At 49.0% G+C, this 12,762-nt stretch overlaps 1 protein-coding gene across 1 annotated transcript in view; it reads left to right on the forward strand.

The window, feature by feature from the left end:
• STK4 (serine/threonine kinase 4) overlaps nt 1-8,320 on the forward strand; it is a 43,479-nt gene extending 35,159 nt beyond the window's left edge. Inside the window, exon 11 of the mRNA XM_027898033.1 lies at nt 5,175-8,320. Within this exon, the coding sequence (XP_027753834.1) occupies nt 5,175-5,333 (159 nt within the window). The 3' untranslated portion in view covers nt 5,334-8,320. The remainder of the gene's footprint in view (nt 1-5,174) is intronic.
• Nucleotides 8,321-12,762: the final 4,442 nt, after the last annotated feature.

Consider the following 12,762-nt stretch of genomic DNA (forward strand, 5'->3'; position numbering starts at 1 on the left):
CCCTGTGTAGCGTGGGAAGCTGCAATTTTATTACTTCTGTATTTTAGTCTTCAAACTCCCACTGCCCCCTTATGAAGTGATAATTGCTGAAGCCAGTTTTTCTAAGGGCTATTTAAAACTTAAAAGTTTGACATCAAGTTGTGTTGAGCAGTAAATGCCACCTGGAATATCTGGGTGAAAGGCAGGGAGAGGGATTGCTGCAGCTGGGTGTTTCCTTACTGAAAAGCCAACTGGGGGTAACAGTGGGAGGATATTCGGAAAATACTCTGAGCATGTGGAAGACAAGTGTTCAAACTCAGAGCAGTTATGGTCGAGGGATGTGACTAGAGAGCTGGGGAAGGAGAGAACAACTTCCTAATTTTGTTTCTAGGACTGGCTGTAGTGCCAAGACTGGGAAAACATCTTCCCCCTGCAAAGCTGTTCAGGTGCTTTCACCTCATCCCATCAGTGTCATACATGCTCCAGAAGTATCTGCACGTTTGAGAAGTGGTGGCAGAACAACTGCATCCCCTCCCTGGGGATGGAGGGTTCCTGTCTGGCACAAGCTCCAGGACTTCAAAGACAGCATCTGAAAGCAGAGCCCAGATAGCTTGAAACGTCGCAGACATGCAAGGAAAAGGCTTTGTGCTAAATCCAGGGATCAGATTCAGTGTCAGCAAGTCAAAAGAAGGTTTCAGGAGGAACATGCTTTCCCACTTGCCCCCAGGTAATGTTTTTTGATTCCTGTGCAGTCAGTGAGCTGGAGCTTTACTGAGACCCTTTGTTGGGGGAGAAACGTGTGAAAGCTGCTGGGAAACAGCTCCTCTCTGTTTGATGCTCATAATTCATGCAGCAAGAGGATTTTGCTGGCAGTGTTTTTGCTAGAGGAGCAAATAAGAATGATAGCTGAAGTGACCCAGGGGTTAGTGGATGACCATATTTATGTCAGTAGTGCAGCCTGGTCCAGGCAGTGGTGACCTTGTGCTGCTGAAGGGCTGCTGAGGGACCAGAGGAATGTGCCAAGTCCCAAACTGGTCGAGCTGCAGCCCTTGCTGTAGGCAAACCAGCAGGGATGCTCTTCAGGGTGAGGACTGTGGGTACCAGGAGGACCTGTAGTAAATCATTTGCATCAGCTTCTAATTCAGGAAGGTTTTACTGCTTGGGTTGTTTGTTTGGGTTTTGTGGGGACAGGGCAGGGGCTGAGTTAATTCTCCAGGCTTTGAGTTTTACAAGGGATTTTTTTGTTTTCTGTAAATAAGAAATCTGGCATGGTCTGTTTAAAAATACTGTGGCAGGGTTTTAGACTGCTTCCTGCTTAGGACAGAGCAGGATAAAGTTCAGATCATGGTGCCCTTGAATATCAAACCTGTGGCTTTTATTTATTCTCCTTTTGCTGCTTGGGTTCATTTACATTCAGTAGAATATCATGTTGCTGTGACACTTCACCTGACTCTAAGAATTGCAAGTGTTTGGGGGAGGGGAGGGTCCCTCTTTTTAAAATTCTTATTTGAAAGGAAGGCAACTCAGAAGCAGTTTGCTGAGTTGAACATTATTCAGAGGGGTAGTTGTCTGCAAATCTGTCTGAAATGCTGACAGAGGGATGTCATGAATAGCTTACAAGTCTTCTCCTTGAGGAAGAAACTGTATTTCAAATGATGTGCTCCCTGGTTTGTCCATCATTGCTGTGCATGCATGGCAAGGCTGTAGGTTATGTCCTTCCAAAGGATGTAATTATGTATGTCCTTCCAAAGGATATGATTATGTATGTCCTTCTGAATTATACAGTAGAAATCATCAGCATATTAAAACGAGACATTGCTGTCAGTGTTGTCTGAAGAGCAATAGCACATCTAGGGCTGAGAGGCTTTCAGGTGAACACTTGCACCTCTGACATTTGCCTTTAGTTGGGCATTTTTACAGGGTTAGGGTCATTCTCTAAACCTTGAGTCAAAATACAACTGGTTAAATGGTGAATATTTAGCTTTCTGCACATACAACCTTGCTGGAATGGTTTCACTGCGCTGCCTCCTCTCTGTTTTGAGAGGTGTGTTTGACCAACCTTAGAACAAGTATTTTATATCTGTCTTTACATCTGAAATGAGATTCCTTCCTTTTAAACTTTGTCTTAAGTATTTGACCAGTGTGGACAAAAATAGATAGCTTTTACAGAGACACTCAGACTTCTCACAGCAGAGGAATTGCTGAGAAGTGAGGAGAGGAGTGGGACTGAGCCCGTGGCTAAAACCAGCTCTAATTGCAGCTGCTCAGCACTGAGACTTTACCCCGAGTAACCGTCTGTCATGAGATGCTGTCCTTGTCCTTCTTGTCTTATTTCGCTGCTGGCGTTTCACGAAGAGAATAATGTGGGTGTCCCAGGAGTGTGGCACTGCAGAGACACAGACACTGGAGTCTGCAACTTCATCGCTGACAGAAAGTCTGGCTGTGGCATTGGCTTACAGTGAAATGGAGGCTGGCACATTTTAAACAGCTCTCTTTTCCTTTTTCTCTTTCTTTTTTTTCTAAATTCTAAAGCTGTGTGTGTGAGTGGAAGGATGAGCTGAGTAATGGCCTGGGCTGGGCTGTCACAGCCTGCAGCAGGGCAGGAGCAGAGGGCTGGGTGCCCTCTGCACTGCGTGGGTGTGTGGCTCTCATCAGCCACTGGCTGCTGGCAGTGTCTCCTCAGCTCATCTGTGCTGAGCACTCACGTTCTGGACCTTTTAGCAGGGCTGCCCTTTGGCTTCTCTGCCTCTTCCAGGAGCAGCAGCGTGGCATTCACAGCCAGGCTGCCGCTGTTCCAGGGGAAGGCTCCGTGCTTAGCTCGTCCTCCCCAGCACAGAGCTCTGCACACAGGCTGTTCCTGTGCTCCCAGATCTCTGCACTGCCTTGCCTTGCCACCCCCAGCACCCCTGTGCTGGTTAACCCGTGACCAGCTCCCCGAGCAGCAGCTTTGCTCTGCGTCTGCGCAGGGAACGCACTTCCCAGTTTGCTCATATTAATATCTATCTGTGGGCTTTTGCCCACTCCAGACTTAGCAGCACTCCAGCATCCTGCATGCTGTTTGCCATCTGTCCTGACAAGCGCGGTCCCGGGAGCTGTCACAGGCGTCGTGTCCCTTGGCAGGCGGCTCTCTCAGTCAGCAGGAAGGCTCTGTGTGTCAGTCCCCACCGAGGGTGTCCCAAGATGCTCCATCGTGTTCCAGAGCAGCAGCAGGGCAGGGTTTTCTTAGTGCCACCTCCTCAGATGGAGAGGCCGTGGCTGTGCAGCTGCCCTGCCCTCTGCTCTGCCAGCTCTGGCACTTGGTTTCTGGGCTCTAAGCAGCACCCAGCGCTCTGGGACGTGGTGGAGAAGGCTCCAAGGGCATCCCTGGAAGATTGGAGCCCTAGGACGATTTCTGGCATTTAACAGTTGGCCTAAGCCTTGATCAAGGTGTTTTAGATGTGTTGCAGTGCTCTCTTTCAGCAGTCCAGCACTGGGTATGCTGGGGGAGCTGACAGCCCTTTGCTCCACTGCAGCTGCTCAGGATATGTGTTCAGTACTTGAATTAATATTTTCTTCTGTTTTGCATTTTCGTTTGGCTCTTCAATTCCCTGGACTGTGAGGAAGGGGAATGTTGAGTAATCACCTGCTCCATAATAAATTAGTGTGAAAAGGCAACTGATGCCATGCATCAACTTAAACTGCTGCCTGGTAAAGTTGCATTAATGTGTATAAATAATGTATATCTTTGCAGAGGAAGTGCTTTGTCTTTCTAATGAACAGTTGCCTGATTGGAGAGGCCCAAAGACTGTATATCCTCAGCAGAAAGGTTGTGTTTCACGTGTGCCTGGATTATTAAAGTGAATTCATGATCTAAAGAACTACAAAAGACCATGTGAGAGATCAGCTAGCAGGTGACTTTGTGGTTTGGAGACTGGTATCTCTTCCACCTCAAGAAGAGGGATCAAGATTTCTGTATGTTAGTATTATTTTTAAGGAACTGATGCAAACTGCCATTAAACTTTCATTTGTTGCCTTGTAGTAGGCAGCAAACATTTCACTGAGTGTTTTGGTTCAGAAGTGGTTTGAAGAATAACCATGACAGCTGACTAATTAACAGCTAAACCAGGACAGCACCACTTGCATGTAACTGAAATAAAAAGATAAGTCACTCAGTTAAGACATTTGTTGAAAGTAAAAAAAAAAAAAATTGACAGTTCTGTGTGCACAAAAATCCCCAAATTGTTTTGCATGTCCTTAGCATCCACAGCAGGTGCTCAGTGATGGCAGGTGCTGCACAGTCATCCCTGCCCTGCTGCAGTGGCTGTGAAACAGTGTCTCCTGTGTGTTTCTGATGGTCACTTGGTTTTGGATGGGAAAAGGGCTGGTGCTTAAGTGAACATCTGAAGCACTTCCAGTGTCCATATATTTTAACATTGTCCCAAAAGGCTGTAGCTGTGGACAATCTAGACTGTCCAGGCCACACTTGGCATCTCTAATCACACAGTAAAACTCCTCTGTGCCAGTTCTCAGCAAATTGGCATGGACAAGAGATCTGGTTAAACTAAGGTCAGGCAGAGAGGGAATTCAGGGAGAGGGAGATTGTCCAGAGTAGTCTGACATCTTCACATGTGCAGGAAAATACAAATTGTACTTGCATACTGTGTCAGAAAGAGGCTGACCCAAAAAGACCTGGTGTGTGTGCTTGTGCTCTGGGATTGCTGCCTGGCCCCTCACCCTGACTGAGCCTCAGCCTGATTGTACAGAAGTGCTTTTCTATTCAAATGCAACTTTTGTCAACTTTGTACTTTCTGATTTCTGTTCCCTTCTGTCTCCTTTTGTCATTTAGCAGAAGGAAGTTTAGTTGCAGGGAGAGGGGAGGGGAAGGGAACTTTGCTGCCCTTCCATCTCAGTGCAGTATTTCTGCTCTCAGCCTGCAAAATGAAGCGTTAGGAAAACGGCTCAGCGGGGGAAACATTTCGCTGGTTGTTTATACGCTCACACTGCCACTAAACAGAGCATGTAATGTACCTGCAAAACGAGCAGAAGCAGCCCAGTGTCCCCAGGCTCATCCAGCCTCAGTGAGAGCAGCGGGCAGGAGCAGAGCTCTCCCACCCCTTCCCGCTGGAAGGTGCGTGGTGCCCGTGGGGATCCCTGCAGACCTGGGGGTGGCGGCTGCGCTGACACCGCTGTCTGTCCTGCTTTTGTCTCCTGCTCAGCTGAAGACGTGGAGCGTGGATGAGCTCCAGAGGAGGCTCTCGGCCCTGGACCCCATGATGGAGCAGGAGATCGAGGAGATCCGCCAGAAGTACCAGTCCAAGCGGCAGCCGATCCTCGACGCCATCGAAGCCAAGAAGCGGCGGCAGCAGAACTTCTGAGCCACGGGTAGCACGTTCTTCCAGCCTCAAACAATCAGCTCCTTGCTTTTATGACTACTGAACAGATCGATTTCTATTGAAATATGCTAGCAAAGTAGAGGGCAATCCTTCTGCTCGTTTATTTTCCCCATAGCACCTTGGTGAACTCAGGAATGCCGTGACGTGCAGGATCCTGGCGCTGTGTTTAAATGTTAGACAGGGATTTCAGACATTGCTGCGGAGGAGTTCTGTTACTGTTTTTTAGGAGGATTGTTTTTAAACCAGAGGAACAGGTAGAAATAGGCTGAGGAAAGTTGGCTCACTCTCTTTTCAGCTGAACTTCCAGGAGTCCGTTTTGGTTTCAGTTAATGCGGATTGTGGTATTTTAACGGCTGCATCTCTTGTGGGGTTTTTGGTTTTGTTTTTCTTTGTGAATGCACAGACTCAATTTCAAGCTGTTAACTGTCTTTTTCTACTGTTAAGGTACTGATAAGTTTTAGGTCACTGAAGAGAGCAGGTGAGAACTTGTACAAACTGTTCCAGCCTTTAGGAAGGAAATCTCAGTTTTTAAAATGCCTGTAATAAGCCCCATGCCTTACACTGTGTGCTTTAAGCAAGTGTGGTTTCTTCAAGACCTCAGTTTTGTCCTCTTTTTGTGTCCCTTATGAAATTATATGAGTAGATGAAGCATGTTGTGCCTCCATAAGAAGTTACATTCTGTCACTTAAAATCCACACCCACTTAAAACCAAAAGCCAGCAGTGATTCCCCTTTGTCTGTCTGTCTGGAAATGTCCTTCAGGGAGACCCTGCTGACAATGGAGTGCTGAGGAAAGGAAACAGCACTTGAATGGTTGGAAGGAATACTCTCAGGAACTGGGTACTTCAGCTGTGTCTGAGAGGACTTAAAAGTCTCCACAGCTTGTGAAATATTTTATGGGCTTCATTTCAAATTTACATCTTTAGACGCTCGAATAAAAACTTGATTTTGCAATCCTTCACATTTCTGCAAGGTTTAGCACATCAGGAGAGCTGAACTGAAAGTAAAGACTGTTGAATTAACAAAGATGTGCGTTTATGGTGGTGGAGCCGAGGCGGAGGTGATCTGGATGAGAAAACAATTACTGATGTCTTGCTGGAAGAGGTTCAATCTCTTCCAGTTCCTCTGGATGCTCCTGTGTTTGTTTGTTGTTTTGTTTTGGTTTTGTTTTTTATTTCCCTGCTATTCCTGCCCAGTTAAGGTCAATCAGTGGCGATGCCCCAGCGTGTACAATCGCTGTGAGGATGGTGCAATCAGCTCCCACCAGAGAGGGGAGAGCAAAACAGAAGCAGCAAAGAGCCTCCTTGCAGGGCAGAGACTGAGCAGTGCCTCTGCCCCGTGGGCTGTAACAGCAGAGCTCTGGAGTTTTAGGTGTTCCCAGCATGTGATGAAATGTTTGGACAGAGCAAGTATTTCTACCAATTTATTTTCATTTTGCTCTGATGGAGGGAACAGTTTCCCTGTCGATCTTCTGAAACAGGCCTTGGTACATCACCCAGATAATAAAACAGCCATGTCTCCTGGATCAAGTGCTGCTAGAGAGGTGAAGTGTTCATTTCGTGCCTCTGGGGGGTCTTGTTCTCCCCTTAGAGCAGACTCTTGGCTGTGCTGACAGGTCTGCTCCGTAGCTGTGAAAGGAACCAAGCCATTCTCACCCTCTGCAGGTCTGGTTGCATCAGTTTGTCTCTGTCTGGTGTGCACTGGGGTCGCAGCAGTTTTGGAGGTCAGCAAGCTGCCCCTGAGGAAAAGGGAGTCAGTGAGCAGTGTATGTAGGGTGCTGAAGGAGCAGCACATCTTGGGGTAACCAGCAGTTTGATAGTCCCAGGAACTGGGGAACATCAGGGCTCAGACCGTGCTCCTTGGAATCTGTGCAATACGATCTTGGCTTTATTATGAGCAACACTTTGCATCCGAGAAACTCCCCCAGCTGAGGAGGGAGTTCTCTGGTCAGTGCTGGGTCTTGTATCAGTCACTGGGACGGGTCTGGCCCAGCACCTCTGGTGTGATGGGCACACAGACAGGTGACATGGTAAACTGTGCACTGTGTGTGTGTGATGGGGATCAAACGGGGTCTGCTGGGAGGAGTTTTACTTCTGCACTGTGTAGGTAACTTTGTAGTGATCAGAGGGCATTAGAACTCCCAGGTTTTAGGTGAAACACCACGGGGTGGTGTCTATTTACAGAATATGCAACCTGTGACTGCTGTAACTGAATGTAAGCACTCTTGAAATACTCTGCTTTGCTGACACGATTGTCTTAAAGTATAGCACATGAACCAAAATAAGTAAAACTGGTCCAATGGCTTAACTGTCTTTGAACCTTTCTTAAATGCTTGCAGTGGCTGAGACTTAATGATGTTTCTTGCACTTAGAGCTGTAGTGCAGGGGAATTATTTTCTCTTCACTGATTTTCAGTCTGTTTGAGAAAATATTTTCCTTTTTGGTCCCTTTGTAGAGGGTCTGGAAGGACAGTACCTGTTCACTCCTCAGAGTCCCTCCAGGCTAAGACCAAGGCTGGTGACATAAGGGAAGGCTGTTCTGACAAAGTTTTTGAGCAAAAAAAAACTTGTTTAATTGTGAAGCTACATTTGTGTGCTCCTTGGTTCCATCTGCATTGCTGAAAGGGTTCTGGACAAACTGTTCTCTTTGCTTCTAAAACCCAGAGATACTGATGATGTCAGTCATGTGAGACTTACAAATGTGAAGTTTGTAGCTTTAACTTTTTTTGTAACAAAGAAATTAGCGACACTGGCATAAACTGCTGACTTGAAATGCTATTTTGTAAGATCTGGCTGTTTGTATATAATAGTGTTGGGTCTTTAGTTTGTATATGTATGAAATAGTAACTTTTATTGCATTCCTCTCAGTTTGATACAGGAGATTTTATTTGATCTTTCTCGAACATCTTGCCTTATTTGTTCCAAGGGGCAAATAAACTGTCCCTACCTGAAAGCCTCAGGTAGTGTCATGACTCATGTTTGTGCATTAAAATGCTTTGGTGTGTTTATTGCTTATCAGGGTGAGTTTAAACACGATGTACCTCCAGTCAGCCAGTGTTATGCAACATTCTGGAGGAGAGTACAAGCTTTCAGGAACACAGGCAGTAAACATGTCAGACAAACATTTTGGAACAAGGAGCATGGGCAGCCCTGCCTGCAGCCCCAGTCATGCAGGAGAGTTGTGCTCTGGCAGATGGGGGTGCTGAACTCTGCTGTAGGTCCTTGCTGTCCCTGCAGCAACTTCCCTGAGCCTGCAGTCAGGTTTGGGACTGGGTACAGATCAATTTATCCACCTTCCTACACAACAGGTGAGGCTGGAGGCTCACTCCCAATTCTGGCTCACTTGGAGCTTTCTAGCTCAGAAAAAGATGAAGCTGACAGTGAGTGGGTGCTGCCTTCCCATGGTGAACTGTTGGCTTCGACGTGGTTTCCCTGAGCAGTTACTAAATCTGTCCTGGGGGGATGACTAACGGGAGCAGAGACAGAATTCATTCAGGAGTCAGCTCTGGTTAGCAATCCCGGAAGAAACAAAATAGATGGGAGCTTTTAAATGCTGGGAAGGAGCGTGGAAATCAAAGGGAGGGAGGCTGCAGGCATTTCTAGTAACTGGGAAAGCCTGGAGCTCTCCCATATCCTCAGCAATGCTACCAGGACATTGTGGAGCCCCAGAACAAAGGCAGGGTTGTGTTCCCAGTGCTGCCATACCATGGAGCGGCAGCTCTGCACCTGCTGCACAAATATTAGCTGCAAATAAGGAACAAAACCAACACTGACAGGTGCCTGAGCGCTGGGACTGATGTTCAGCCAGGTTTTTCTCCCCAGTAAGGGGAAAAGTCAACTCTCCACTAAACCTGTAGGATCAGCACTTATTAACAATTATCAGCACTAAAGTGCAGGGGCTGCTGTGCCAGTGTCCTGAATGCCCAGCTACTCATTTCCTACACCCTCATTTTGTCCCATTTCCTCCTGTGCACAGGCCAGAGGAGTGTGAGCTTGGATAAACGCTCTGAGCGTTGGCTGCCAGCCCTGCCTCGAGCGCTGACAGCTTCTCATTGCGCTAATCACTCTGGCAAAATCCTGAAGGGTCAAACCAGGAAACAGCCATCACCTCTTTCTAGACTGAAAGTTAATTGGCCTTTAATTTAAGAGCCCAGGAAGGTAGCCAGTGTGTTTATAAACTTGAGAACAGTTCCAACTCTGAAGGACAGTCTGTTCTGCTCCCCTCTAGGTTGTCACTCCTCAAATCAACGGGGTGCTGGAAGTGGAGGGAGCCCTGAGTCCCACCCTGAGTGGTCACAGCAGCTTCTTACCTCTGCACAGACATCAGATGGCTGAGCTGGGGGGTGGGCTTTCCTCAGCCCGAGGGGCTCACAAGCCCTGGGCCTTCACTGCTTCACCACACAGGGGATGGTCCTGAAAAAGTTTTCCCCCTCTGCTCTCACCAGACTCGAGGTCTGGGTGTGAACATGCACATGATGTGAACATCACTGGTTTTGTGCCTCCCTGCACATCTGACCTGTGGTTTTCGTTCCCAGAAGTGGTTTGGCCTGTCTAGGCATATCTGGTTCATTCAGTTCCGTGCCTTCGAGGCTGTTCTTTTGGCTTTCTCAGACGCTTGGAATGGAAGCCTCGAGACTCTGTGTTTCCTGTAACCGAGTTAACAGCTGTGGTTCAGGTAAACCTCTACCAGCAGGAAGTGTTTTAGCATTGCTTTGTAAAACAAAAAGTAGAATTACTGCACTGTTTGTCTTTACTGATCTCCTTACACAGTGCAGATACCAGTAGCACTGGTTTAACACATCAAGCAGTGTGCTCAAGCACTCAGCTTGCATTTTGACTGAGGTCAGCAGGGCTGTAGGAACCTGTGAGCAGGAGAGATCCCAGAAACGTGTCAGTGAGGAGCCTTCCCTTCCTACAGATCAAACCCTTCAAAACCTCCCGAGTGCACAGACCGTGCTCAGGGTAGTCTCGGTGCTTAGGGCTGGCAAAGGAAAAGAAGTTTCCAGCAGAAGTAATGAAGTTTACTTTGTCTCTTTGAGGAGAGTTGTCTAATTCTCGGCTGCATTAAACAGCTTAATAAGGTCACTCCTTAATCACCATTCCCTGGAGGCAGGAGAGTCATGCTTTCATCAGTCATTTTGTGAATGTGGAAAGCAGCTCGGTAGGAATAACCTGATAAAGTGTGTAATTGATTTACCCACTGTACCAAATGAAAAAGGCAGTCAACTCAGGAAAACTGATGAGGGATTAGCGAGAGAACACGAGTTTCCTCCTTGCCTTAGAAATAGTAAGCCAGCCCCGTGCTGGCAGCACAGCCGTGTCTCTGCAGCGGGAGCGTGGGCTGTGCTCACCCACTGCTGCTGGGCACCTTCCTGCACCCGGCTCTTCCCTGCTCTGCACAGCTCCAGCTCCGCTAGATCTGCCTGCACAGCAGTGGGAGGATTTTCCCAGTGCAGTTACTCAGAGCCATACAAATCCTAATGTCTTCGCAGGGTGCAGGAGGCTAAAAAAAGAAAACATCTCTCTCATGGCTTCCCCAAACCCGATCTCGGAGCTCTTGTGCAGCGGCCCCCTCCGAGAGCTGCTGCCCCAGAGGGGCCCGAAGGATGTCCTTGCTTATAGCCCCTTGGAACAACCAGCAGCTTGTGGATTTTGATTTTTTTTAATGGAAAAGCTCTCAAAGGAATAGAGATTAAATTCTGTTTTTACCCCTGGCTCCTATCACACCCAGCAGAGGAATGCACCTGACACAGGAAGAGCAGTGGTAAGTCCTGCCCTCCCCAGCCAGCCTTTGCAGAGCAACAGCCCAGAGATACCCCCTCACTTCAGAGCCACACCCAGCATCAGGATGGGCAGCTGCCACGAAACAGAAACCAGAGTCCCCAGCAGGTCACTGAGGTCTTTAATAAAATATACAGTATGCATCCCATGCATAGATATAAAATCAATTTACATGCTCCTAATTATTTGCATAATGCTTTTTTCATTAGTAGATGTAATTTCACATTTTAATACGTTTTGCTACTGGAATATTTATGGTGAGAAGGGGAAACTCCTTCCTTTATTCAAGTAACAGTGCAGCGGGAGCCGGTCCCCAGTCCCAGCTCACGGCAGGACTGAGCGCAGAGCAGACCACAAACCATCGATACTGGAAGACTTGATGATGCCAGAAGCGTGAACACCCTGCTATCCCACACCACTGTTCCTCGGGGACCCTCCCTGAGGGGTTCAGGAAGGCTGGGCCTGCACTGGTGTTGGTTTGGCTTTTCTTGCCCGTGATCAGCAGATCCAGCATCAGCAACTGCGGCTGTGCCGACACCCAGCCAGGACAGCCAGCAGCAAACCCAGGTACCCAGGGTCACCCTGCAGCCTCCAGCGTGGTTTGGAGCCGATTTGGGGATTGCAGGATGCACATTTGCCCTGCTCAGAACGGGCATTGCTGGGTGTGTTCCTCTGTGCAGGACAGAGCTGCACGATTTCCGAACAGAGAACCATGGGGGCAAGGAAAGACTCCACAAGGAATTGATGCTGTGCTGGGAGCAGCCCCAGATGTGCTCAGGTGGGCTGGGGGTCCAGGCAGGAGGGCAGTCTGGTGCTCCAGGTGGACCTCCCTGCCCTGTTGTGAGGTGCTTGGTCACCAAGGAGCAGTGCAAGGTCTCCTCTGTCCCACGGACAAGGGGGTGCCCCCTCTGGCAGAGGGAAGGGGAGTGAATCAGCCCCCCAAGAGCTCAGCTCCCTAGGGGGACAGCGAGGACACCCAGGGCAGTGTGACCCCCCACTCTTTCCAGCCCTCCTGCCCTGCCTGGCCCTGAGGCAAGGAAGGAAGAGGCAGAATGAGGCCAGGCTGGGGGCTGTGGTCAGGGGGAACAGGCTGTGTGCCAAACCCAGGCTTTGGTTGTCCCTTCTGCCCCACCATGGCCTGCTGCAGCCCCTGGGCTCCCGTGGCACAGGAGAGCCCCACTGGGGATGGCTCCTCAGGTCCCCCAGCTTGATCCCCTTCAGCTGCTCCTGCCCCAGAGGACAATGTCCCTTCTGCCTTCTCATCCCTGGCTGGTGCCCCCTGCATGGACAGCACTCCTGGCTGTGCCATGTCCCAGATCCCTGGGGATCCCAGCAGTGGCAGGACAGGCGAGCAGATAAACCCCAGCTGGAAGGAAGGTGAGGTCCAGTCGACCCCACTGCAGGGACTGAGGACAGTGGGGCTCACCCTGAGCTGATACCACCTCTCCCCTTATACAGACTCATTTCCAACCCCGTTTCCTTTATGGCTGGGGGGCCAGTTGAGCCTTCTGAGGCTGTTTCCAGCCGGGGGTAGGACAAGGCTGGGGCTGGAGTTGCTGCTGACCTGGCAGAGGACCTGCAGGGGCAGCCAGCCTGGTCAGGAACTGCCTCACCCTTGAGCTATTTAGCCTCA

This window comes from Empidonax traillii, unplaced genomic scaffold (genome assembly GCF_003031625.1).
Source record: "Empidonax traillii isolate 1590-97213 ecotype Southwest subspecies unplaced genomic scaffold, ASM303162v1 scaffold575:size619451, whole genome shotgun sequence".
NCBI lineage: Eukaryota > Metazoa > Chordata > Aves > Passeriformes > Tyrannidae > Empidonax > Empidonax traillii.